General features: G+C 48.2%; 1 protein-coding gene across 1 annotated transcript; it reads right to left on the bottom strand.

Moving 5' to 3' along the window:
* Positions 1–22,140, bottom strand: LOC120047773 (voltage-dependent calcium channel gamma-7 subunit-like). Its single transcript, XM_038993326.1, has 6 exons — positions 21,945–22,140; positions 21,363–21,449; positions 16,277–16,417; positions 9,124–9,269; positions 243–456; positions 1–65 (listed from the first exon to the last, which is right to left on the bottom strand). The coding sequence occupies exons 1-6, from the start codon at positions 22,138–22,140 to the stop codon at positions 1–3; spliced, it is 849 nt and encodes a 282-aa protein (XP_038849254.1).
* Positions 22,141–27,017: the final 4,877 nt, after the last annotated feature.

Raw genomic sequence — 27,017 nt, 5'->3', positions numbered from 1 at the left:
CTAACAGGGGGAGGCGCCCATGTGCATGTGTGTGTGGTAGTGAGGGGGGCCAGTGGAAGGGGGCATGGCCATGGCCTGGGAGTTACCGTGTGAGTGTTGGTGTTGGAGTGTGTGGGTGTTGTAGGCCCCAGACGGTGGGGGCAGCTGGTAGCTAGCTCCAGAGGAGGACCCAGACCCAGGGCCCATGTTGGACCCCATGCCCCCACCTTGGTTGCCCTGCAGGTTTTTTTTGGTGGGCTGCGGGGGGGTCTGGTTGATCTGGATGGAGATGTCGCTGGAGGCCCGGGAGTCACCGCGGCCCCTCTTAGGAGGAGGCCAGGTCTCAGGGTGGAGGAACTGGCCGCTGTAGTCGCTGCACTCAGACAGACGGGGGCGGTAGAGGGCTGGGTGGGGGCGGTACATCTCCTCCTCAGCATAACGCTTCATAAACAGATAGACTGACATCACCCCAGCCCCCTGACAGGAGAGAGAGATAGAGAGAGGGAGAGTTATGCAGGGATCAAACGGTTTGAAAGAAAAGGGAACAAGTAGAGGGGGTACATCTAGTGGGGAGGAGGTGGGAAAGAAAGTGAGTCGAGGGGATTAGTGAGCAATGAAGTAAGAGAAGAGGAAGAGAGAGAGAGAGAGAGAGAGAGAGAGAGAGAGAGAGAGAGAGAGAGAGAGAGAGAGAGAGAGAGAGAGAGAGAGAGAGAGAGAGAGGAAAGAGGAGGAGTAGCAGGAGGAGGAGCAGGAGGAGTGGAGCACACTGAGCTGTCCATTGCACCACATTAGTGCAGTAATGCTGACGATGTGAGAGAGGCAGGGTGGGGGATGGGGGGATGGAGGGAGAGATGGGTGAAACGAGCAGAGAACATCACACAACACTGCACCACTAACACACACACACACACACAAACACACACACACACACACACACATAATACACACACACACACACACACACACACATAACACACACACAGAGGGAGAGAGAAGACTACTGCACTGCTACAGTATGTCAACATACCCACTGACACCCCAGTCTATCCCCAGAATACTAATCCTCACTAGCTCATTGTGTATTCAGCAGTGTTCTCCTGTCTTCTCTGCAGCAAAGTACAACAACAGTCCAGTCTTCATATATGCTATGTCTTAGAACTGTCATGAATGTTTGAACTAAACTAGAGTATGCAGATGTACAGAGCAAGTACTGAAAAAAAGACTGTACTTGAGTTAGGAGTGATACTCTAGTTTAGTTCAAACATTCATGACAGTTCTAAGACATAGCATATATGAAGACTGGACTGTTGTTGTACTTTACTTAAACAGAGTTTGCACTCATCTGATGGGCACATAAGGAGTGGGCACATCTCCCCCTGATTGGCTATGACAACAGAGAGAGAGATGGGGGGTAAAGAAGAGTTTCTCCTCTGAACTCTCCACTCTGACAGGACGGGAGTGAAGAAGAGTTTCTCCTCTGAACTCTCCACTCTGACAGGACGGGGGTAAAGAAGAGTTTCTCCTCTGAACTCTCCACTCTGACAGGACGGGGGTAAAGAAGGGTTTCTCCTCTGAACTCTCCACTCTGACAGGATGGGGGTAAAGAAGAGTTTCTCCTCTGAACTCTCCACTCTGACAGGATAGGGGTAAAGAAGAGTTTCTCCTCTGAACTCTCCACTCTGACAGGACGGGGGTAAAGAAGAGTTGCTCCTCTGAACTCTCCACTCTGACAGGATGGGAGTAAAGAAGAGTTGCTCCTCTGAACTCTCCAATCTGACAGGACCGGGGTAAAGAAGAGTTGCTCCTTTGAACTCTCCACTCTGACAGGACGGGGGTAAAGAAGAGTTTCTCCTCTGAACTCTCCACTCTGACAGGACGGGGGTAAAGGAGAGTTTCTCCTCTGAACTCTCCAGTCTGACAGGACCGGGGTAAAGAAGAGTTGCTCCTCTGAACTCTCCACTCTGACAGGACAGGGGTAAAGAAGAGTTTCTCCTCTGAACTCTCCACTCTGACAGGACGGGTAAAGAAGAGTTTCTCCTCTGAACTCTCCACTCTGACAGGACGGGAGTGAAGAAGAGTTGCTCCTCTGAACTCTCCACTCTGACAGGACGGGGGTAAAGAAGAGTTTCTCCTCTGATCTCCCCACTCTGACAGGACGGGGTAAAGAAGAGTTTCTCATCTGAACTCTCCACTCTGACAGGACGGGGGTAAAGAAGAGTCTCTCATGTGAACTCTCCACTCTGACAGGACGGGGGTAAAGAAGAGTCTCTCCTCTGAACTCTCCACTCTGACAGGACGGGGGTAAAGAAGAGTTTCTCCTCTGAACTCTCCACTCTGACAGGACGGGGTAAAGAAGAGTTTCTCCTCTGAACTCTCCACTCTGACAGGACGGGGGTAAAGAAGAGTTTCTCCTCTGAACTCTCCACTCTGACAGGACGGGGGTAAAGAAGGGTTTCTCCTCTGAACTCTCCACTCTGACAGGACGGGGGTAAAGAAGGGTTTCTCCTCTGAACTCTCCACTCTGACAGGATAGGGGTAAAGAAGAGTTTCTCCTCTGAACTCTCCACTCTGACAGGACGGGGGTAAAGAAGAGTTGCTCCTCTGAACTCTCCACTCTGACAGGATGGGAGTAAAGAAGAGTTGCTCCTCTGAACTCTCCAATCTGACAGGACCGGGGTAAAGAAGAGTTGCTCCTTTGAACTCTCCACTCTGACAGGACGGGGGTAAAGAAGAGTTTCTCCTCTGAACTCTCCACTCTGACAGGACGGGGGTAAAGGAGAGTTTCTCCTCTGAACTCTCCAGTCTGACAGGACCGGGGTAAAGAATAGTTGCTCCTCTGAACTCTCCACTCTGACAGGACAGGGATAAAGAAGAGTTTCTCCTCTGAACTCTCCACTCTGACAGGACGGGTAAAGAAGAGTTTCTCCTCTGAACTCTCCACTCTGACAGGACGGGGGTAAAGAAGAGTTTCTCCTCTGAACTCTCCACTCTGACAGGACGGGGTAAAGAAGAGTTTCTCCTCTGAACTCTCCACTCTGACAGGACGGGGGTAAAGAAGAGTTTCTCCTCTGAACTCTCCACTCTTACAGGACGGGGGTAAAGAAGGGTTTCTCCTCTGAACTCTCCACTCTGACAGGACGGGGGTAAAGAAGGGTTTCTCCTCTGAACTCTCCACTCTGACAGGATAGGGGTAAAGAAGAGTTTCTCCTCTGAACTCTCCACTCTGACAGGACGGGGGTAAAGAAGAGTTGCTCCTCTGAACTCTCCACTCTGACAGGATGGGAGTAAAGAAGAGTTGCTCCTCTGAACTCTCCAATCTGACAGGACCGGGGTAGAGAAGAGTTGCTCCTTTGAACTCTCCACTCTGACAGGACGGGGGTAAAGAAGAGTTTCTCCTCTGAACTCTCCACTCTGGCAGGACGGGGGTAAAGGAGAGTTTCTCCTCTGAACTCTCCAGTCTGACAGGACCGGGGTAAAGAAGAGTTGCTCCTCTGAACTCTCCACTCTGACAGGACAGGGATAAAGAAGAGTTTCTCCTCTGAACTCTCCACTCTGACAGGACGGGTAAAGAAGAGTTTCTCCTCTGAACTCTCCACTCTGACAGGACGGGGGTAAAGAAGGGTTTCTCCTCTGAACTCTCCACTCTTACAGGACGGGGTAAAGAAGAGTTTCTCCTCTGAACTCTCCACTCTGACAGGACGGGGGTAAAGAAGAGTTTCTCCTCTGAACTCTCCACTCTTACAGGACGGGGGTAAAGAAGGGTTTCTCCTCTGAACTCTCCACTCTGACAGGACGGGGGTAAAGAAGAGTTTCTCCTCTGAACTCTCCACTCTGACAGGATTGGAGTAAAGAAGAGTTGCTCCTCTGAACTCTCCACTCTGACAGGACGGGGGTAAAGAAGAGTTTCTCCTCTGAACTCTCCACTCTGACAGGACGGGGGTAAAGAAGAGTTGCTCCTCTGAATTCTCCACTCTGACAGGACGGGGGTAAAGAAGAGTTTCTCCTCTGAACTCTCCAATCTGACAGGACCGGGGTAAAGAAGAGTTGCTTCTCTGAACTCTCCACTCTGACAGGACGGGGGTAAAGAAGAGTTTCTCCTCTGAACTCTCCACTCTGACAGGACGGGGGTAAAGAAGAGTTGCTCCTCTGAACTCTCCACTCTGACAGGACGGGGGTAAAGAAGAGTTTCTCCTCTGAACTCTCCAATCTGACAGGACCGGGGTAAAGAAGAGTTGCTTCTCTGAACTCTCCACTCTGACAGGACGGGGGTAAAGAAGAGTTTCTCCTCTGAACTCTCCACTCTGACAGGACGGGGGTAAAGAAGAGTTTCTCCTCTGAACTCTCCACTCTGACAGGACGGGGGTAAAGAAGGGTTTCTCCTCTGAACTCTCCACTCTGACAGGACAGGGGTAAAGAATCGTTTCTCCTCTGAACTCTCCACTCTGACAGGACGGGGGTAAAGAAGAGTTTCTCCTCTGAACTCTCCACTCTGACAGGACGGGGGTAAAGAAGAGTTTCTCCTCTGAACTCTCCACTCTGACAGGACAGGGAGTGAAGAAGAGTTGCTCCTCTGAACTCTCCACTCTGACAGGACGGGGGTGAAGAAGAGTTGCTCCTCTGAACTCTCCACTCTGACAGGATAGGGGTAAAGAAGAGTTTCTCCTCTGAACTCTCCACTCTGACAGGACGGGGGTAAAGAAGAGTTTCTCCTCTGAACTCTCCACTCTGACAGGACGGGGGTAAAGGAGAGTTTCTCCTCTGAACTCTCCAGTCTGACAGGACCGGGGTAAAGAAGAGTTGCTCCTCTGAACTCTCCACTCTGACAGGACAGGGGTAAAGAAGAGTTGCTCCTCTGAACTCTCCACTCTGACAGGACAGGGGTAAAGAAGAGTTTCTCCTCTGAACTCTCCACTCTGACAGGACGGGAGTGAAGAAGAGTTGCTCCTCTGAACTCTCCACTCTGACAGGACGGGGGTAAAGAAGAGTTTCTCCTCTGATCTCCCCACTCTGACAGGACGGGGTAAAGAAGAGTTTCTCATCTGAACTCTCCACTCTGACAGGACAGGGGTAAAGAAGAGTCTCTCATGTGAACTCTCCACTCTGACAGGACGGGGGTAAAGAAGAGTCTCTCCTCTGAACTCTCCACTCTGACAGGACGGGGGTAAAGAAGAGTTTCTCCTCTGAACTCTCCACTCTGACAGGACGGGGTAAAGAAGAGTTTCTCCTCTGAACTCTCCACTCTGACAGGACGGGGGTAAAGAAGAGTTTCTCCTCTGAACTCTCCACTCTGACAGGACGGGGGTAAAGAAGGGTTTCTCCTCTGAACTCTCCACTCTGACAGGACAGGGGTAAAGAAGCGTTTCTCATCTGAACTCTCCACTCTGACAGGACAGGGGTAAAGAAGAGTTTCTCCTCTGAACTCTCCACTCTGACAGGACGGGGGTAAAGAAGGGTTTCTCCTCTGAACTCTCCACTCTGACAGGATAGGGGTAAAGAAGAGTTTCTCCTCTGAACTCTCCACTCTGACAGGACGGGGGTAAAGAAGAGTTGCTCCTCTGAACTCTCCACTCTGACAGGATGGGAGTAAAGAAGAGTTGCTCCTCTGAACTCTCCAATCTGACAGGACCGGGTTAAAGAAGAGTTGCTCCTTTGAACTCTCCACTCTGACAGGACGGGGGTAAAGAAGAGTTTCTCCTCTGAACTCTCCACTCTGACAGGACGGGGGTAAAGGAGAGTTTCTCCTCTGAACTCTCCAGTCTGACAGGACCGGGGTAAAGAAGAGTTGCTCCTCTGAACTCTCCACTCTGACAGGACAGGGATAAAGAAGAGTTTCTCCTCTGAACTCTCCACTCTGACAGGATAGGGGTAAAGAAGAGTTTCTCCTCTGAACTCTCCACTCTGACAGGACGGGGGTAAAGAAGAGTTGCTCCTCTGAACTCTCCACTCTGACAGGATGGGAGTAAAGAAGAGTTGCTCCTCTGAACTCTCCAATCTGACAGGACCGGGGTAGAGAAGAGTTGCTCCTTTGAACTCTCCACTCTGACAGGACGGGGGTAAAGAAGAGTTTCTCCTCTGAACTCTCCACTCTGGCAGGACGGGGGTAAAGGAGAGTTTCTCCTCTGAACTCTCCAGTCTGACAGGACCGGGGTAAAGAAGAGTTGCTCCTCTGAACTCTCCACTCTGACAGGACAGGGATAAAGAAGAGTTTCTCCTCTGAACTCTCCACTCTGACAGGACGGGTAAAGAAGAGTTTCTCCTCTGAACTCTCCACTCTGACAGGACGGGGGTAAAGAAGAGTTTCTCCTCTGAACTCTCCACTCTTACAGGACGGGGGTAAAGAAGGGTTTCTCCTCTGAACTCTCCACTCTGACAGGACAGGGGTAAAGAAGCGTTTCTCATCTGAACTCTCCACTCTGACAGGACAGGGGTAAAGAAGAGTTTGTCCTCTGAACTCTCCACTCTGACAGGATAGGGGTAAAGAAGAGTTTCTCCTCTGAACTCTCCACTCTGACAGGACGGGGGTGAAGAAGAGTTGCTCCTCTGAACTCTCCACTCTGACAGGATGGGAGTAAAGAAGAGTTGCTCCTCTGAACTCTCCACTCTGACAGGACGGGGGTAAAGAAGAGTTTCTCCTCTGAACTCTCCACTCTGACAGGACGGGGGTAAAGAAGAGTTGCTCCTCTGAACTCTCCACTCTGACAGGACGGGGGTAAAGAAGAGTTTCTCCTCTGAACTCTCCAATCTGACAGGACCGGGGTAAAGAAGAGTTGCTTCTCTGAACTCTCCACTCTGACAGGACGGGGGTAAAGAAGAGTTTCTCCTCTGAACTCTCCACTCTGACAGGACGGGGGTAAAGAAGAGTTTCTCCTCTGAACTCTCCACTCTGACAGGACGGGGGTAAAGAAGGGTTTCTCCTCTGAACTCTCCACTCTGACAGGACAGGGGTAAAGAAGCGTTTCTCCTCTGAACTCTCCACTCTGACAGGACGGGTAAAGAAGAGTTTCTCCTCTGAACTCTCCACTCTGACAGGACGGGAGTGAAGAAGAGTTGCTCCTCTGAACTCTCCACTCTGACAGGACGGGGGTAAAGAAGAGTTTCTCCTCTGATCTCCCCAGTCTGACAGGACGGGGTAAAGAAGAGTTTCTCATCTGAACTCTCCACTCTGACAGGACGGGGGTAAAGAAGAGTTTCTCATCTGAACTCTCCACTCTGACAGGACGGGGGTAAAGAAGAGTCTCTCCTCTGAACTCTCCACTCTGACAGGACGGGGGTAAAGAAGAGTTTCTCCTCTGAACTCTCCACTCTGACAGGACGGGGGTAAAGAAGAGTTTCTCCTCTGAACTCTCCAGTCTGACAGGACCGGGGTTAAGAAGAGTTGCTCCTCTGAACTCTCCACTCTGACAGGACAGGGGTGAAGAAGAGTTTCTCCTCTGAACTCTCCACTCTGACAGGACGGGTAAAGAAGAGTTTCTCCTCTGAACTCTCCACTCTGACAGGACGGGAGTGAAGAAGAGTTGCTCCTCTGAACTCTCCACTCTGACAGGACGGGGGTAAAGAAGAGTTTCTCCTCTGATCTCCCCACTCTGACAGGACGGGGTAAAGAAGAGTTTCTCATCTGAACTCTCCACTCTGACAGGACGGGGGTAAAGAAGAGTTTCTCATCTGAACTCTCCACTCTGACAGGACGGGGGTAAAGAAGAGTCTCTCCTCTGAACTCTCCACTCTGAGAGGACGGGGGTAAAAAAGAGTTGCTCCTCTGAACTCTCCACTGACAGGATAGGGGTAAAGAAGAGTTTCTCCTCTGAACTCTCCACTCTGACAGGACGGGGGTAAAGAAGAGTTGCTCCTCTGAACTCTCCACTCTGACAGGATGGGAGTAAAGAAGAGTTGCTCCTCTGAACTCTCCACTCTGATAGGACGGGGGTAAAGAAGAGTTTCTCCTCTGAACTCTCCACTCTGACAGGACGGGGGTAAAGAAGAGTTGCTCCTCTGAACTCTCCACTCTGACAGGACAGGGGTAAAGAAGAGTTTCTCCTCTGAACTCTCCAATCTGACAGGACCGGGGTAAAGAAGAGTTGCTTCTCTGAACTCTCCACTCTGACAGGACGGGGGTAAAGAAGAGTTTCTCATCTGAACTCTCCACTCTGACAGGACGGGGGTAAAGAAGCGTTTCTCCTCTGAACTCTCCACTCTGACAGGACGGAGGTAAAGAAGAGTTTCTCCTCTGAACTCTCCACTCTGACAGGACGGGGGTAAAGAAGGGTTGCTCCTCTGAACTCTCCACTCTGACAGGACGGGGGTAAATAAGAGTTTCTCATCTGAACTCTCCACTCTGACAGGACGGGGGTAAAGAAGAGTTTCTCATCTGAACTCTCCACTCTGACAGGACGGGGGTAAAGAAGGGTTGCTCCTCTGAACTCTCCACTCTGTCCCATCAGCCCTTATCACACACAGGACAGAAGATGACTGACAGCCACAGGAATACCCAGAGGTACAGGTTCTTCCTCAACACCTGCATACAGAACATCTCAGCCCAGTACAGATAATACTGTGGAGAAGTTACATTTAGAATGACTGATTTAGAATGTGTAGAGAATAGTAGTATTTTGCAGAGGCATCATGATTTTTCCTGCCTCAAATTTAGCCTTGAAGTAAACATGCAACTTTGCAAGTCATGGTGATTTAAATGCATGGCTCCCTAGGACCTAAATTATAGCTGTACTTTCCCAGCATATTGCAGTGTAATGAGTGTTGTGATGAGGGTTGTAGGGAGGTTTGCCTCAGCCGGCACGACACTGTGGCTTTAAGATGGATAGGTCAGCTGGGCACCCCAGGCAGCACAGCAGTGGCACTAATGACGTCTCCTCAACTCCCCCACCACCTGCCCCCCTACCACACACGCACGCACGCACGCACGCACGCACGCACGCACGCACGCACGCACGCACGCACGCACGCACACAGACTCAGACTCAGACTCAGACTCAGACTCAGACTCAGACACACACACACACAGACACACACACAGACACACACACACACACACACACACACACACACACACACACACACACACACACACACACACACACACACATACACACACACACACACACACACACACACCCGCACGCGTGCGCTGACCTCCTTGAGTAGGAAGGAGGAGGCTGCGAAGGCAAATGACCAGCCGTAGCGGTAGTTGAAGAACTGTTCAGGCTCCCTCGGTCTGTTCATCACCTCATCATTAATACTGGAGATGTAGAGCACCAGCCCCACCACCAGACTCAGGCCTGGAGAGGGAGGGAGGGAGGGAGGGAGGGAGGGAGGGAGGGAGAGAGAGAGGGAGAGAGAGAGAGAGAGAGAGGGAGAGAGGGAGAGAGGGAGGGAGAGAGGGAGAGAGGGAGAGAGACGGAGGGAGGAAGAGAAGGAGAGAGGGAGGGCGAAAGAGATGAGGGAGGGCGAGGGAGAGAAAGAGAAAGAGAGAGAAGGAGAGAGAGAGGTAGGGGGAGAGACAGAGAAAGGTGATAGAGGGAGCGAGAGAGAGAGGGAGGGGAGAGGGAGGGAGGGAGAGAAAGAGTAAGGGGAGAGGGAGAGAAAGAGGGAGGAAGAGAAGGAGGGAGGGAGGTGGGAGGGAGAGAAAGAGAGAGAAGGAGAGAGAGAGAGTGATAGAGGGAGAAAGAAGACATTAACGCTGACACCCAGAGAGAGAGAGAGCGAGAGAGCGAGAGCAACAGGACATTACCACTGACACCCTGAGAAAGAGAGGGAGAGAGAGAGAGAGAGCAGCAGGACATTACCACTGACACCCAGAGAGAGAGAGAGAGAGAGATGAACAGAGAGAGGGACAGAGAGAGCGAGAGAGCGAGAAGGAACATAACATTAACAATGACACTAAAAGAGAGAGAGAGAGAGATTACCATACGACAGACCACATATTCACCCTGCACACCCTAATTGACAAACAAACAAACCAAAACAAAGACAAAGTCTTCTCATGCTTAGTTGATTTCAAAAAAGCTTTTGCCTCAATTTGGCAAGTGATGCAGGGGGAAAAACATACATTATAAAATCCATGTACACAAACAACAAGTGCAAGGTTAAAATTGGCAAAAAACGAGTGTCACACCCTGGCCTTAGTTATCTTTGTTTTCTTTATTATTTTAGTTAGGTCAGGGTGTGACATGGGGGATGTAATTGTTTTGTATTGTCTAGGGGTTTTGTATGTTTATGGGGCAGTGTCTAGTCTAGGTGTATGTATGTCTATGGTTGCCTAGATTGGTTCTCAATTAGAGACAGCTGTCTATCGTTGTCTCTGATTGGGAACCATATTTAGGCAGCCATATTCATTAGGTAGTTCGTGGGTGATTGTCTATGTATATGTTGCATGTATGCACATTGTTTATATAGCTTCACGTTCGTCGGTTTGTTGTTTTGTTTAGTTTGTAAAGTGTTCTTCGTCTTCGTTATATTAAACGAGAAGATGTATTGTTATCACGCTGCGCCTTGGTCCTCTCTTCCACCATACTGTGCGCCTCAGCAGGCCAGAGTCTGCCGTCTGCCCAGCGCCGCCTGCGCTGCCCGTCTGCCCAGCGCCGCCTGCGCTGCCCGTCTGCTCAGCGCCGTCTGAGCTGTCCGTCTGCCCAGCGCCACCTGCGCTGCCCGTCTGCCCAGCGCCGTCTGAGCCGCCCGTCTGTCTGGAGCCGTCAGAGCCGCCCGTCTGTCCTGAGCCGTCAAAGCCGCCCGTCTTTCCTGAGCCGCTAGAGCCGTCCGTCAGTCAGGAGCCGCTAGAGCCGTCCGTCAGTCAGGAGCCGCCAGAGCCGCCGCCAGTCAGGAGCTGCCAGAGCCGCCCGCCAGTCAGGAGCTACCAGAGCCGCCCGCCAGTCAGGAGCCGCCCCTCAGTCAGGAGCCGCCCCTCAGTCCGGAGCCGCCCCTCAGTCCGGAGCTGCCCCTCAGTCCGGAGCTGCCCCTCAGTCCGGCGCTGCCCCTCAGTCCAGAGCTGCCCCTCCGTCCAGTGGCGCCCTCTAGGATGGTCTTCAGTCCGGGACTCGCTGTAAGGGTCCGCACCCGAGCCGCCCCCGAGACGCCGCCGTGAGAAGGCCCACCCGGACCCTCCCCTTCTGTGTCAGGTTTTGCGGCCGGAGTCCGCACCTTTGGGGGGGGGGGGGGTACTGTCACGCCCTGGCCTTAGTTATCTTTGTTTTCTTTATTATTTTAGTTAGGTCAGGGTGTGACATGGGGATGTAATTGTTTTGTATTGTCTAGGGGTTTTGTATGTTTATGGGGCAGTGTCTAGTCTAGGTGTATGTATGTCTATGGTTGCCTAGATTGGTTCTCAATTAGAGACAGCTGTCTATCGTTGTCTCTGATTGGGAACCATATTTAGGCAGCCATATTCATTAGGTAGTTCGTGGGTGATTGTCTATGTATATGTTGCATGTATGCACATTGTTTATATAGCTTCACGTTTGTCGGTTTGTTGTTTTGTTTAGTTTGTAAAGTGTTCTTCGCCTTCGTTATATTAAACGAGAAGATGTATTGTTATCATGCTGCGCCTTGGTCCTCTCTTCCACCATACGACGATCGTGACAACGAGCTGAGAGACAAGGCAAGAAGGGCCTTCTATGCCATCAAAAGGAACATAAAATTCGACATACCAATTAGGATCTGGCTAAAAATACTATAATCAGTTATAGAACCCATTGCCCTTTATGGTTGTGAGGTCTGGGGTCCGCTCACCAACCAAGAATTCACAAAATGGAACAAACAACAGATCGACACTCTGCATGCAGAATTCTGCAAAGAATATCCTCTGTGTACAACGTAAACCACCAAATAATGTATGCAGAGCAGAATTAGGCCAATACCTACTAATTATCAAAATCCAGAAAAGATCTGCTAAATTCTACAACCACCTAAAAGAAAGTGATTCCAAACCTTCCATAACAAAGCCATCACCTACAGAGAGATGAACCTGGAGAAGAGTCCCCTAAGCAAGCTGGTCCTGGGGCTCTGTTCACAAACACAAACAGACCCCACAGAGCCCCAGGACAGCAACACAATTAGACCCAACCAAATCATGAGAAAACAAAAAGATAATTACTTGACACATTGGAAATAATTACCAAAAAAACTGAGCAAACTAGAATGCTGTTTGGCCCTAAAAAGAGAGTACACAATGGCAGAATACCTGACCACTGTGACTGACCCCGAATTAAGGAAAGCTTTGACTATGTACAGACTCAGTGAGCATAGCCTTGCTATTGAGAGAGGCTGCCGTAGGCAGACCTGGCTCTCAAGAGAAGACAGGCTATGTGAACACTGCCCACAAAATGAGGTGGAAACTGAGCTGCACTTCCTAACCTCCTGCCAAATGTATGACCATATTAGAGACACATATTTCCATCAGATTACACAGATCCACAAAGAATTAGAAAACAAACCCAATTTTGATAAACTCCCATTTCTACTGGGTGAAATACCACAGTGTGCCATCACAGCAGCAAGATGTGTGACCTGTTGACACAAGAAGAGGGCAACCAGTGAATAACAAACACCATTGTAAATACAACCCATTTTTATGTTTATTTATTTTCCCTTTTGTACTATAACTATTTGCACATCGCTACAACACTGTATATAGACATAATATGACATTTGAAATGTCTTTATTCTTTTCGAACTTGTGTGTAATGTTTACTGTTCATTTTTATTGTTTATTTAACTTTTGATTATTATCTACTTCACTTGCTTTGGCAATGTTAACATATGCTTCCCATGCCAATAAAGCCCTTAAACTGAATTGTTTTGAGAGAGACAGAGAGAGTGAGGACTCCCCCATTCAAAATGATATGGTAGAGGACAGGACACTAAGCCAGTACCCTATAGCTGTGATGCTCTGTGTATGCTGTAAGACCTTTCTGTGGGATATAGACACAGAGCAGCTTTCAGTAAAGAGCTAGAGAAGACCTTCCTCATTGGAAAAACTCCACATGCAGCATTAAAATACCACTCTTCTGAGGAAACCATTTATACAACATTAAAATGCATGTGATGCCCCACATGTGGAGAATGTACAATTAGAACGCACGTAGAGCCACATACATATATGGTGTATGTACAATTAAAATGCATGTCATTCTGTCTGAGCATCTGTTCTGTACACCGGGAGCCTGTCAATCAGTATAGGCTGTGAATGTAAAAGGAAAGTGCATGGAAACCATGTCCTGTCAGTTATAATGTAGAGGTTCATCATCTTTACCTAAATAAGTAACACTGGCTTACTAAAATACACTCACTCACCCACATCCACAGACAGATAGATAGGAGAGAGAGAGAGAGAGAGAGAGAGAGAGAGAGAGAGAGAGAGAGAGAGAGAGAGAGAGAGAGAGAGAAATAATATACATGTTTTTCCTAACATATCATAGGTGAATTGTTATGTTTGACTGCCATTCTTGATATCTTCTCATCTCTCTCTCTTTCTTCCATAGAGAGAATAGGGAGTACCCTCATCACTGCTGCCTCCTGGTCAGGAGAGTGAACTACAAAGCAGAAAAGTCCCCAAACAGCTTCACAGAGGATAGATATTTCTCTGATTTACAATACAAAATACAGTACCAGTTTGGACACGCCTACTCATTCTAGGACTTTTCTTAATTTGTACTATTTTCAAAATGTCTACATTGTAGTGAAGACATCAACACTATAAAATAACACATATGGAATCATGTAGTAACAAAAAAAGTGTTAAACAAATCAAAATATGTTTTAGATTTTAGATTCTTCAAAGTAGACACCCTTTGCGTTGATGACAGGTTTGCACACCATTGGCATTCTCTCAACCAGCTTCACTTGGGATGCTTTTCCAACAGTCTTGAAGGAGTTCCCACATGCTGAGCACTTGTTGGCTGCTTTTCCTTCACTCTGCGGTCCAACTCATCCCAAACCATCTCAATTGGGTTGAGGTCAGCTGATTGTGGAGGCCAGGTTTCTGGATGTAGCACTCCATCACTCTCCTTCTTGGTCAAATAGCCCTTACACAGCCTGGTGGTGTGTTTTGGGTCATTGTCCTGTTGAAAAACAAATGATAGTCCCTCTAAGCGCAAACCAGATTGGATGGCGTATCGCTGCAGAATGCTGTGGTAGCCATGCTGGTTAAGTGTGCCTTGAATTCTAAATAAATCACAGACAGTGTCACCAGTAAAGCACCCCCACACCATCCCACCTCCTCCATGTTTCACGGTGGGAACCACACATGCGGAGATCATCCGTTCACCTACTCTGCGTCTCACAAAGACATGGTGGTTAAAACTAAAAATATCAAATTTGGACTCATCAGACCAAAGGACAGATGATTTCCACCGATCTAAAGTAATTTGCTCATGTTTCTTGGCCCAAGCAAGTATCTTCTTCTTATTGGTGTCCTTTTGATGTGGTTTCTTTGCAGCAATTCAGCCATGAACGCCAGATTTACACAAACTCCACTGAACAGTGGATGTTGAGATGTGTCTGTTACTTGAACTCTGTGAAGCATTCATTTGGGCAGCAATCTGAGGTGCAGTTAACTCTAATGAACTGCAGCAGAGGTAACTCTGGGTCTTCCTTTCCTTTGGCGGTCCCCATGAGCGCCAGTTTCATCATAGCGCTTGATGGTTTTTGCGACAGCACTTGAAGAAACTTTCAAAGTTCTTGAAATTTTCCGGATTGACTGACCTTCATGTCTTAAAGTAATAATGATTCTCGTTTCTCTTTGCTTATTTGAGCTGTTCTTCCATAATATGGACTTGGTATTTACCAAATAGGGCTATCTTCTGTATACCACCCCTACCTTGTCACAACACAACTGATTGGCTCAAAGGCATTAAGAAGAAATACCACAAATGAACTTTTAACAAGGCACAACTGTTAATTGAAATGCATTCCAGGTGACTACCTCATGAAGCTGGTTGAGAGAATACCAAGAGTCTGAAAAGCTGTCATCAAGGCAAAAGGGTGGCTACTTTGAAGAATCTGAAATATAAAATATATTTTGATTTGTTTAACACTGTTTTGGTTACTACATGATTCCATATGTGTTATTTCATAGTTTTTGATGTCTTCATTATTATTCTACATTGTAGAAAATAGTAAAATAAAGAAAAACCATGGAATGAGTAGGTGTGTCCAAACGTTTGACTGGTACTGTATGTAGACACATTTTAGAACGAACCATTGTCAACAGAAATTCCTGACGACACCAGTGATTGTTCTGCTCAACTTGACCTTATTCAGAGATATTATTTGCAGTAATAATGGTCAGACCCTGTTCAGGTGGTACAGGAGACATCCAAAAGTAAAAATAGAGCAATGATGGAGTGGCTAGGCTGAAACAGGATGAAGACAGAAGGGGCCAGATATGAATCATCACACACAGATAAGCCTTGTTCAAATTAACATGATTCAGGAGTGACAGAGGATATGGACACATACAGTAATAATCAAGGCCAGATGGAGTGGCCTATTTACCTGAGAGGATGAATTAAGGCAGTAATAATCAAGGCCAGATGGAGTGGCCTATCTACCTGAGAGGATGAATGAAGGCAGTAATAATCAAGGCCAGATGGAGTGGCCTATCTACCTGAGAGGATGAATGAAGGCAGTAATAATCAAGGCCAGGTGGAGTGGCCTATCTACCTGACAGGATGAAGGCAGTAATAATCAAGGCCAGATGGAGTGGCCTATCTACCTGAGAGGAGGAAGGCAGTAATAATAAAGGCCAGATGGAGTGGCCTATCTACCTGACAGGATGAAGGCAGTAATAATCAAGGCCAGATGGAGTGGCCTATGTACCTGAGAGGATGGATGAAGGCAGTAATAATCAAGGCCAGGTGGAGTGGCCTATCTACCTGACAGGATGAAGGCAGTAATAATCAAGGCCAGATGGAGTGGCCTATCTACCTGACAGGATGAAGGCAGTAATAATCAAGGCCTGATAGAGTGGCCTATCTACCTGACAGGATGAAGGCAGTAATAATCAAGGCCAGATGGAGTGGCCTATCTACCTGAGAGGATGAAGGCAGTAATAATCAAGGCCTGATAGAGTGGCCTATCTACCTGAGAGGATGAAGGCAGTAATAATCAAGGCCTGATAGAGTGGCCTATCTACCTGAGAGGAGGAAGGCAGTAATAATCAAGGCCAGATGGAGTGGCCTATCTACCTGAGAGGATGAAGGCAGTAATAATCAAGGCCAGATGGAGTGGCCTATCTACCTGAGAGGATGAAGGCAGTAATAATCAAGGCCTGATAGAGTGGGCTATCTACCTGAGAGGATGAAGAAGATCCCGGAGACGAAGGCCAGGATGGTGCGCTGGGGCCGGATGTGTCCGATGTTACTGATGACAAAGGCCGTGAAGACGAAGAGCAGAGACACCATGGGGAACGGAGTGGCCGTCCGCACCATCTCTACAGGGTCACAGTGTTAGAGGTCATGGCAGAGACACCATGGGGAACGGAGTGGCCGTCCGCACCATCTCTACAGGGTCACAGTGTTAGAGGTCATGGCAGAGACACCATGGGAAATTGAGTGGCTGTCCACACCATCTCTACAGGGTTACAGTGTTAGAGGTCATGGCAGAGACACCATGGGAAATTGAGTGGCTGTCCGCGCCATCTCTACAGGGTCACAGTGTTAGAGGTCATGGCAGAGACACCATGGGGAACGGAGTGGCTGTCCGCGCCATCTCTACAGGGTCACAGTGTTAGAGGTCATGGCAGAGACACCATGGGGAACGGAGTGGCCGTCCGCACCATCTCTACAGGGTCACAGTGTTAGAGGTCATGGCAGAGACACCATGGGGAACGGAGTGGCCGTCCGCACCATCTCTACAGGGTCACAGTGTTAGAGGTTAGAGGTCATAGCAGAAACACCATGGGGAACGGAGTGGCTGTCCACACCATCTCTACAGGGTCACAGTGTTAGAGGTTAGAGGTCATAGCAGAAACACCATGGGGAACGGAGTGGCTGTCCGCACCATCTCTACAGGGTCACAGTGTTAGAGGTCATAGCAGAGACACCATGGGGAACGGAGTGGCTGTCCGCACCATCTCTACAGGGTCACAGTGTTAGAGGTCATGGCAGAGACACCATGGGGAACGGAGTGGCCGTCCGCACCATCTCTACAGGGTCACAGTGTTAGAGGTCATGGCAGAAACACCATGGGGAACGGAGTGGCTGTCCGCACCATCTCTACAGGGTCACAGTGTTAGAGGTCATGGCAGAGACACCATGGGGAACGGAGTGGCTGTCCACACCATCTCTACAGGGTCACAGTGTTAGAGGTCATGGCAGAGACACCATGGGGAACGGAGTGGCTGTCCGCACCATCTCTACAGGGTCACAGTGTTAGAGGTTAGAGGTCATAGCAGAGACACCATGGGGAACGGAGTGGCTGTCCACACCATCTCTACAGGGTCACAGTGTTAGAGGTCATAGCAGAGACACCATGGGGAACGGAGTGGCCGTCCGCACCATCTCTACAGGGTCACAGTGTTAGAGGTCATGGCAGAGACACCATGGGGAACGGAGTGGCTGTCCGCACCATCTCTACAGGGTCACAGTGTTAGAGGTCATGGCAGAGACACCATGGGGAACGGAGTGGCCGTCCGCACCATCTCTACAGGGTCACAGTGTTAGAGGTTAGAGATCATGGCAGAGACACCATGGGGAACGGAGTGGCTGTCCGCACCATCTCTACAGGGTCACAGTGTTAGAGGTCATGGCAGAGACACCATGGGGAACGGAGTGGCTGTCCACACCATCTCTACAGGGTCACAGTGTTAGAGGTCATGGCAGAGACACCATGGGGAACGGAGTGGCTGTCCACACCATCTCTACAGGGTCACAGTGTTAGAGGTTAGAGGTCATGGCAGAAACACCATGGGGAACGGAGTGGCTGTCCACGCCATCTCTACAGGGTCACAGTGTTAGAGGTCATGGCAGAAACACCATGGGGAACGGAGTGGCTGTCCACACCATCTCTACAGGGTCACAGTGTTAGAGGTCATGGCAGAAACACCATGGGGAACGGAGTGGCTGTCCACACCATCTCTACAGGGTCACAGTGTTAGAGGTCATGGCAGAGACACCATGGGGAACGGAGTGGCTGTCCACACCATCTCTACAGGGTCAAAGTGTTAGAGGTCATGGCAGAGACACCATGGGGAACGGAGTGGCCGTCCGCACCATCTCTACAGGGTCACAGTGTTAGAGGTCATGGCAGAGACACCATGGGGAACGGAGTGGCTGTCCACACCATCTCTACAGGGTCACAGTGTTAGAGGTCATGGCAGAAACACCATGGGGAACGGAGTGGCCGTCCGCACCATCTCTACAGGGTCACAGTGTTAGAGGTCATGGCAGAAACACCATGGGGAACGGAGTGGCCGTCCGCACCATCTCTACAGGGTCACAGTGTTAGAGGTTAGAGGTCTTAGCAGATACACCATGGGAAATTGAGTGGCTGTCCACGCCATCTCTACAGGGTCACAGTGTTAGAGGTCATGGCAGAAACACCATGGGGAACGGAGTGGCTGTCCACACCATCTCTACAGGGTCACAGTGTTAGAGGTTAGAGGTCATGGCAGAGACACCATGGGGAACGGAGTGGCTGTCCGCACCATCTCTACAGGGTCACAGTGTTAGAGGTTAGAGGTCATGGCAGAGACACCATGGGAAATTGAGTGGCTGTCCGCGCCATCTCTACAGGGTCACAGTGTTAGAGGTTAGAGGTCATGGCAGAGACACCATGGGGAACGGAGTGGCTGTCCGCACCATCTCTACAGGGTCACAGTGTTAGAGGTTAGAGGTCATGGCAGAGACACCATGGGGAACGGAGTGGCTGTCCGCACCATCTCTACAGGGTCGCAGTGTTAGAGGTCATGGCAGAGACACCATGGGGAACGGAGTGGCTGTCCACACCATCTCTACAGGGTCACAGTGTTAGAGGTTAGAGGTCATGGCAGAAACACCATGGGGAACGGAGTGGCTGTCCACACCATCTCTACAGAGTCGCAGTGTTAGAGGTCATGGCAGAGGCACCATGGGGAATTGAGTGGCTCTCCACACCATCTCTACAGGGTCACAGTGTTAGAGGTCATGGCAGAGACACCATGGGGAACGGAGTGGCCGTCCGCACCATCTCTACAGGGTCACAGTATTAGAGGTCAAATGTTATGCGCTAACCATAATAGAGAGCAATAGTAATGGCGTCTTTTTGTAGGCATCAACTTCGCCATGGCTCATTGGCCAAAGCCTATGGGGAAATTAATTGGGTTTTTGGATAAACGCCAAAAATAAGGTATGTTGCAAACACAGGCTTAGGGAGACCTTACACGTTTTGTTCTATGAGATAATTATCAGCTAACGCCACTTTTGGGGAATTTTTAAGCATTTACAGTTGAAGTCGGAAGTTTACATACACCTTAGCCAAATACATTAAAACTCAGTTTTTCACAATTCATGACATTTAATCCTAGCAAAAATCTCTGTTTTAGGTCAGTTAGGATCACCACTTTATTTTAAGAATGTGAAATGTTAGAATAATAGTAGAGAGAATGATTCATTTCAGATTTTATTTCTTTCATCACATTCCCAGCGGGTCAGAAGTTTACATACACTCAATTAGTATTTGGTAGCGTTGCCTTTAAATTGGTTAACTTGGGTCAAATGTTTCGGATAGCCTTCCACAGGCTTCCCACAATAAGTTGGGTGAATTTTGGCCCATTCCTCCTGACAGAGCTGGTGTAACTGAGTCAGGTTTGTAGGCCTCCTTGCTCGCACACGCTTTTTCAGTTCTGCCCACAAATTTTCTATGGGATTGAGATCAGGGCTTTGTGGTGGCCACTCCAATACCTTGACTTTGTTGTCCTTAAGCCATTTTGCTACAACTTTGGAATTATGCTTGGGGTCATTGTCCATTTGGAAGACCCATTTGCGGCCAAGCTTTAACTTCCTGACTGATGTCTTGAGATGTTGCTTCAATATATCCACATAATTGTCCTGCCTCATGATGCCATCTATTTTGTGAAGTGCACCAGTCCCTCCTGCAGCAAAGCACCCCCACAACATGATGCTGCCACCCCCGTGCTTCACGGTTGGGATGGTGTTCTTCGGCTTGCAAGCCTCCCCCTTTTTCCTCCAAACATAACGATGGTCATTATGGCCAAACAGTGCCATTTTTGTTTCATCAGACCAGAGGACATTTCTCCAAAAAGTACGATCTTTGTCGCCATGTGCAGTTTCAAACCGTAGTCTGTCTTTTTCCGCGGTTTTGGAGCAGTGGCTTCTTCCTTGCTGAGCGGCCATTCAGGTTATGTCAATATAGGACTCGTTTTACTGTGGATATAGATACTTTTGTACCTGTTTCTTCCAGCATCTTCACAAGGTCCTTTGCTGTTGTTCTGGGATTGATTTTCACTTTTCGCACCAAAGTACATTCATCTCTAGGAGACAGAACGCGTCTCCTTCCTGAGCGGTATGACGGCTGCGTGGTCCCATGGTGTTTATACTTGCGTACTATTGTTTGTACAGATGAACGTGGCACCTTCAGACATGTGGAAACTGCTCCCAAGGATGAACCAGACTTGAGGAGGTCTACAATTGTTTTTCTGAGGTCTTAGCTGATTTATTTTGATTTTCCCATGCTGTGAAGCAATGATGCACTGAGTTTGAAGGTAGTCCTTGAAATACATCCACAGGTACACTTTCAATTGACTCAAATGATGTCAACTAGCCTATCAGAAGCTTCTAAAGCCATGATATCATTTTCTGGAATTTTCCAAGTTGTTTAAAGGCACAGTCAACTTAGTGTATGTAAACCTCTGACCCACTGGAATTGTGATACAGTGAATTATAAGTGAAATAATCTGTTTAGAAACAATTGTTGGAAAATTTACTTGTGTCATGCACAAGGTAGATGTCCTAACCGACTTGCCAAAACTATAGTTTGTTCACAAGAAATTTGTGGAGTGGATGAAAAATGAATTTCAATGACTCCAACCTAAGTGTACGTAAACTTCCGACTTCAACTGTATGTAATCATAACGAACACATAAATTACATAAAGGCTTCATAATAATTAATACATGCCATGTTAACTGACTGTTATTATCTCATAGAACAAAATATATAAGATCTCCTAAGCCTGTGTTAACCATAGAACTTATTTTTTTCTCTGTTTATCCAAAACCCCTCCAAAACCCCAATTCATTTCCCCATAGGCTTTGGCCAACGAGCCATTAATGGCTGAACAAACCAGAGGTAACTCATTCCCGTTTTTTAGGGCTACAAGTTGGTGAGCTCTATGCGCGTGCAGTGTAAAGCTGTAAGTGTAGGGTACAGTATACTCACTCAGAATATTAGCAGTATTCTCTGTGGTGATCTCTATCTCTGGCTCAGTGAAATACTCTGACGCCACACATCTCCCGTTCTCTGTCCCTGAGAGAGAAGGGAAAGAAAGAGGAGTGTATAAAATGGAGGCTTGCATGAGAAAGAGAGAGGGAGGCAGATACATACATACAGGTGTGGACTGGGACCAAAAATCTGTCCTACCATTTCTAACGCAATGGACCATTTTTCTTTGAGGCCCCCACACCGGCCCATTTTGTTATTTGAGGCCCCCATGTTGTGCCAGTTAATTATCATTTTGCACAAAGAAAACAAGTTAGGCAAAAAATGGACCAGCCCATCTGGCATTTGCCCAAAATGCCAGACGGCCAGTCCGCTCCTGCATACGTCAATGAAAAAATAATACAGTATATAACATTGAGATTGTGAAGTTGCACAGATATAAGGTCCGTTTTGCATTTTCCCCTAATGGTTAAGGTTCAGATTTAGAAGGAGTGAACTGATCCTAGATGAACTATGGCTAATTCTACCCAGAGCAGATTGGTCAGGTCACCACTGCTATTGAGGGTCAGAGGTCATATGTACCAGCCACGAAGCAGACCCTCCAGAGGCCAGAGTGCAGGGCCATCTTGACCTCCATGCTCTGGTTCTGCTGCAGCACGATGCCCTCCTCCATCAGCAGCCAGTAGTCTGTAGACACAGCCACTCCGACCAGCAGCAGACCACACGCCCCAAACACCGTGGACAGGATGGTCAGCGCTCTGCTGCTGCACGAACTCATCTAGAGACAGAGGGAGAGCGGGAGGAGAGGAGGGAGAGGAGGGAGGGAGAACGAGAGAGACCAAGGATAAGTCAGACCTATTGCATGAAGTCTTCAGAGAGGAGCGAGAGACAAAGCAAAGAGAGAGACAGAGAACTCTTTTAATTTTAAGTCAGACTTTTAGATTAAACTCATTTACAGAGAGAGAGAAAGAGAGAGGGAGGCAGACAGATACCTCGTTCAGAAGTCATGCTGAGAGAAAGAGAGAGGGAGGCAGACAGATACCTCGTTCAGAAGTCATGCTGAGAGAAAGAGAGAGGGAGGCAGACAGATACCTCGTTCAGAAGTCATGCTGAGAGAAAGAGAGAGGGAGGCAGACAGATACCTCGTTCAGAAGTCATGCTGAGAGAAAGAGAGAGGGAGGCAGACAGATACCTCGTTCAGAAGTCATGCTGAGAGAAAGAGAGAGGGAGGCAGACAGATACCTGGTTCAGAAGTCATGCTGAGAGAAAGAGAGAGGGAGGCAGACAGATACCTGGTTCAGAAGTCATGCTGAGAGAAAGAGAGAGGGAGGCAGACAGATACCTGGTTCAGAAGTCATGCTGAGAGAAAGAGAGAGGGAGGCAGACAGATACCTGGTTCAGAAGTCATGCTGAGAGAAAGAGAGAGGGAGGCAGACAGATACCTCGTTCAGAAGTCATGCTGAGAGAAAGAGAGGGAGGCAGACAGATACCTCGTTCAGAAGTCATGCTGAGAGAAAGAGAGAGGGAGGCAGACAGATACCTGGTTCAGAAGTCATGCTGAGAGAAAGAGAGAGGGAGGCAGACAGATACCTGGTTCAGAAGTCATGCTGAGAGAAAGAGAGAGGGAGGCAGACAGATACCTCGTTCAGAAGTCATGCTGAGAGAAAGAGAGAGGGAGGCAGACAGATACCTGGTTCAGAAGTCATGCTGAGAGAAAGAGAGAGGGAGGCAGACAGATACCTGGTTCAGAAGTCATGCTGAGAGAAAGAGAGAGGGAGGCAGACAGATACCTGGTTCAGAAGTCATGCTGAGAGAAAGAGAGAGGGAGGCAGACAGATACCTGGTTCAGAAGTCATGCTGAGAGAAAGAGAGAGGGAGGCAGACAGATACCTGGTTCAGAAGTCATGCTGAGAGAAAGAGAGAGGGAGGCAGACAGATACCTCGTTCAGAAGTCATGCTGAGAGAAAGAGAGAGGGAGGCAGACAGATACCTGGTTCAGAAGTCATGCTAAGAGAAAGAGAGAGGGAGGCAGACAGATACCTGGTTCAGAAGTCATGCTAAGAGAAAGAGAGAGGGAGGCAGACAGATACCTCGTTCAGAAGTCATGCTGAGAGAAAGAGAGAGGGAGGCAGACAGATACCTGGTTCAGAAGTCATGCTAAGAGAAAGAGAGAGGGAGGCAGACAGATACCTGGTTCAGAAGTCATGCTGAGAGAAAGAGAGAGGGAGGCAGACAGATACCTGGTTCAGAAGTCATGCTGAGAGAAAGAGAGAGGGAGGCAGACAGATACCTCGTTCAGAAGTCATGCTGAGAGAAAGAGAGAGGGAGGCAGACAGATACCTCGTTCAGAAGTCATGCTGAGAGAAAGAGAGAGGGAGGCAGACAGATACCTCGTTCAGAAGTCATGCTGAGAGAAAGAGAGAGGGAGGCAGACAGATACCTCGTTCAGAAGTCATGCTGAGAGAAAGAGAGAGGGAGGCAGACAGATACCTGGTTCAGAAGTCATGCTGAGAGAAAGAGAGAGGGAGGCAGACAGATACCTGGTTCAGAAGTCATGCTGAGAGAAAGAGAGAGGGAGGCAGACAGATACCTGGTTCAGAAGTCATGCTGAGAGAAAGAGAGAGGGAGGCAGACAGATACCTCGTTCAGAAGTCATGCTGAGAGAAAGAGAGAGGGAGGCAGACAGATACCTGGTTCAGAAGTCATGCTGAGAGAACGAGAGAGGGAGGCAGACAGATACCTGGTTCAGAAGTCATGCTGAGAGAACGAGAGAGGGAGGCAGACACATACCTCGTTCAGAAGTCATGCTGAGAGAAAGAGAGAGGGAGGCAGACAGATACCTCGTTCAGAAGTCATGCTGAGAGAACGAGAGAGGGAGGCAGACAGATACCTGGTTCAGAAGTCATGCTGAGAGAAAGAGAGAGGGAGGCAGACAGATACCTGGTTCAGAAGTCATGCTGAGAGAAAGAGAGAGGGAGGCAGACAGATACCTCGTTCAGAAGTCATGCTGAGAGAAAGAGAGAGGGAGGCAGACAGATACCTCGTTCAGAAGTCATGCTGAGAGAAAGAGAGAGGGAGGCAGACAGATACCTGGTTCAGAAGTCATGCTGAGAGAAAGAGAGAGGGAGGCAGACAGATACCTGGTTCAGAAGTCATGCTGAGAGAAAGAGAGAGGGAGGCAGACAGATACCTGGTTCAGAAGTCATGCTGAGAGAAAGAGAGAGGGAGGCAGACAGATACCTGGTTCAGAAGTCATGCTGAGAGAAAGAGAGAGGGAGGCAGACAGATACCTGGTTCAGAAGTCATGCTGAGAGAAAGAGAGAGGGAGGCAGACAGATACCTGGTTCAGAAGTCATGCTGAGAGAAAGAGAGAGGGAGGCAGACAGATACCTGGTTCAGAAGTCATGCTGAGAGAAAGAGAGAGGGAGGCAGACAGATACCTGGTTCAGAAGTCATGCTGAGAGAAAGAGAGAGGGAGGCAGACAGATACCTGGTTCAGAAGTCATGCTGAGAGAAAGAGAGAGGGAGGCAGACAGATACCTGGTTCAGAAGTCATGCTGAGAGAAAGAGAGAGGGAGGCAGACAGATACCTGGTTCAGAAGTCATGCTGAGAGAAAGAGAGAGGGAGGCAGACAGATACCTGGTTCAGAAGTCATGCTGAGAGAAAGAGAGAGGGAGGCAGACAGATACCTGGTTCAGAAGTCATGCTGAGAGAAAGAGAGAGGGAGGCAGACAGATACCTGGTTCAGAAGTCATGCTGAGAGAAAGAGAGAGGGAGGCAGACAGATACCTGGTTCAGAAGTCATGCTGAGAGAAAGAGAGAGGGAGGCAGACAGATACCTCGTTCAGAAGTCATGCTGAGAGAAAGCGTTTGTTTCTCTACCACCCTTTGTAATATTAACCACTACACACCATGTCAGGGGCTACAGTAGCTTGAACACTACACCAACACACACGCACGCACGCACGCACGCACGCACGCACGCACGCACGCACGCACGCACGCACGCACGCACGCACGCACGCACGCACGCACGCACGCACGCACGCACGCACACACACACACACACACACACACACACACACACCCTTAGAAAAAAATAATGAGTCTGATACATGTGGTTTTCGAACAAAAATGTACATTTTTCAGGTGTTTTCCCTCATGATTTTTTTTTTACGTGTTTATTTTTTTACCACTTCCAATTACATCTGAGGGGTATTCCAGAAATATGGTTTAACAAATTCAGGATTTCCTGAACATATCAGGCTTGTCTTAACCAGATGAGGAAGTCCAGGATTACTTGGTTCCATAACCGCTGCTTTTCGTTTAAGTTATTAGGCTGAAGTGAAGCGCAGATTGGTTGATCAACTGGCGCGTGCACGCAACATTCAAAAAGGTCCTCATGTCAATGACAGAAAAAATGACAGATATGGAGTCAAAAGACAGAGCCCAATATTTCAAAAGTCTAGAACAAGAAACAATTGTAAAACACAACGAATATGTTCAGATATTTCTCCCAAAAGTAATACATCTGCCGCCGCAAAAGCCAGAGAGGGAGCCTGACAGAAAACTGCAGACAGTGTTAAATGGTTCCAATATCTAATAGGCCTAGTTTACACATATGGCTAATTAGGAACAATGCTTTCACTTTATAGAGCACTTTTATTGCAACGCGGGTGATATTACGTGTTAAGGCTATGGCCTAATATGTAAATTGAAGTAACCTATGTCACAATTGCAATGGTAGGCCCATTCCATAGCCTATATAGGATGAATACTAATGTATTGAATTCATAGAGTGCTTCTCATGACAACACGGGCAGCAATGTTGTTCAATGTTTAGTTGTAACCCCATGGGAGTCAGATCATCCGACAAAAGAAGGAAGGAAGATCCTTGAATTCAATGACTGTTTGTGAAAGTGATTTTGTTTGGTGGAAGTTTAGGCTACAGTATTCAGTAGCGAACTGTTTGTTTATGCTGTTACAATTGTTTCTATTCACGTATACTCCTTCATTTGGTCCAGAGGGTGTTTGAATGGGAGATATGTGTCCATCTATAGCACCAATGATGTTTGGAAAATCTGCGGGATGAATTAGGCGAGGTATTATTTTTATTATGTTGCCTAGGTTGATTAATTTGAGATTAGCAAACCATCGCTGGCAGTCAACTGATCGCAGCCTGCTGTACTTACAATTCTGTAAAAGTTCTCCTTGATTATATGGACAACTTGATGGCCAGGGAATGCAACACAGACATAAAAAAATATCTTCAATGAGAGGCAGACTTCTTCCGGCTCTACACACCGTTACCTTGCCATATAGTTCAGCATCGCCCACATTGTACAGGACATTTCCAGTGGCAAGAAAATCTCTAAGCAATACACATAGTTTGTATAGCAGTCAACGCGAAACCGCGGAAAAACGATAACGTTCAAAAATACATTTTTCTGAATGATCTAAAGGATGTATTTGAGGTCCAATAATAATTTGTTCCCTTTGTAAAGTAAGGCGAACAATGCAGGCTCCGATGTCAAGTGGATTTTCCAAGGAGACAGGCCATAGTGAAGAACAAGAATCTGGTGATAAGGCTCTCTTTCAAGCTCTCTTTCTGGAGGCGGTAATTCCGAGATTGCACAAATTCTGGTTTGACAGAT

Source organism: Salvelinus namaycush, chromosome 5 (genome assembly GCF_016432855.1).
Source record: "Salvelinus namaycush isolate Seneca chromosome 5, SaNama_1.0, whole genome shotgun sequence".
Classification (NCBI taxonomy): domain Eukaryota; kingdom Metazoa; phylum Chordata; class Actinopteri; order Salmoniformes; family Salmonidae; genus Salvelinus; species Salvelinus namaycush.
The sequence above is the reverse complement of the archived record's forward strand: the minus strand, read 5'-3'. Positions and strand labels throughout refer to the sequence as shown.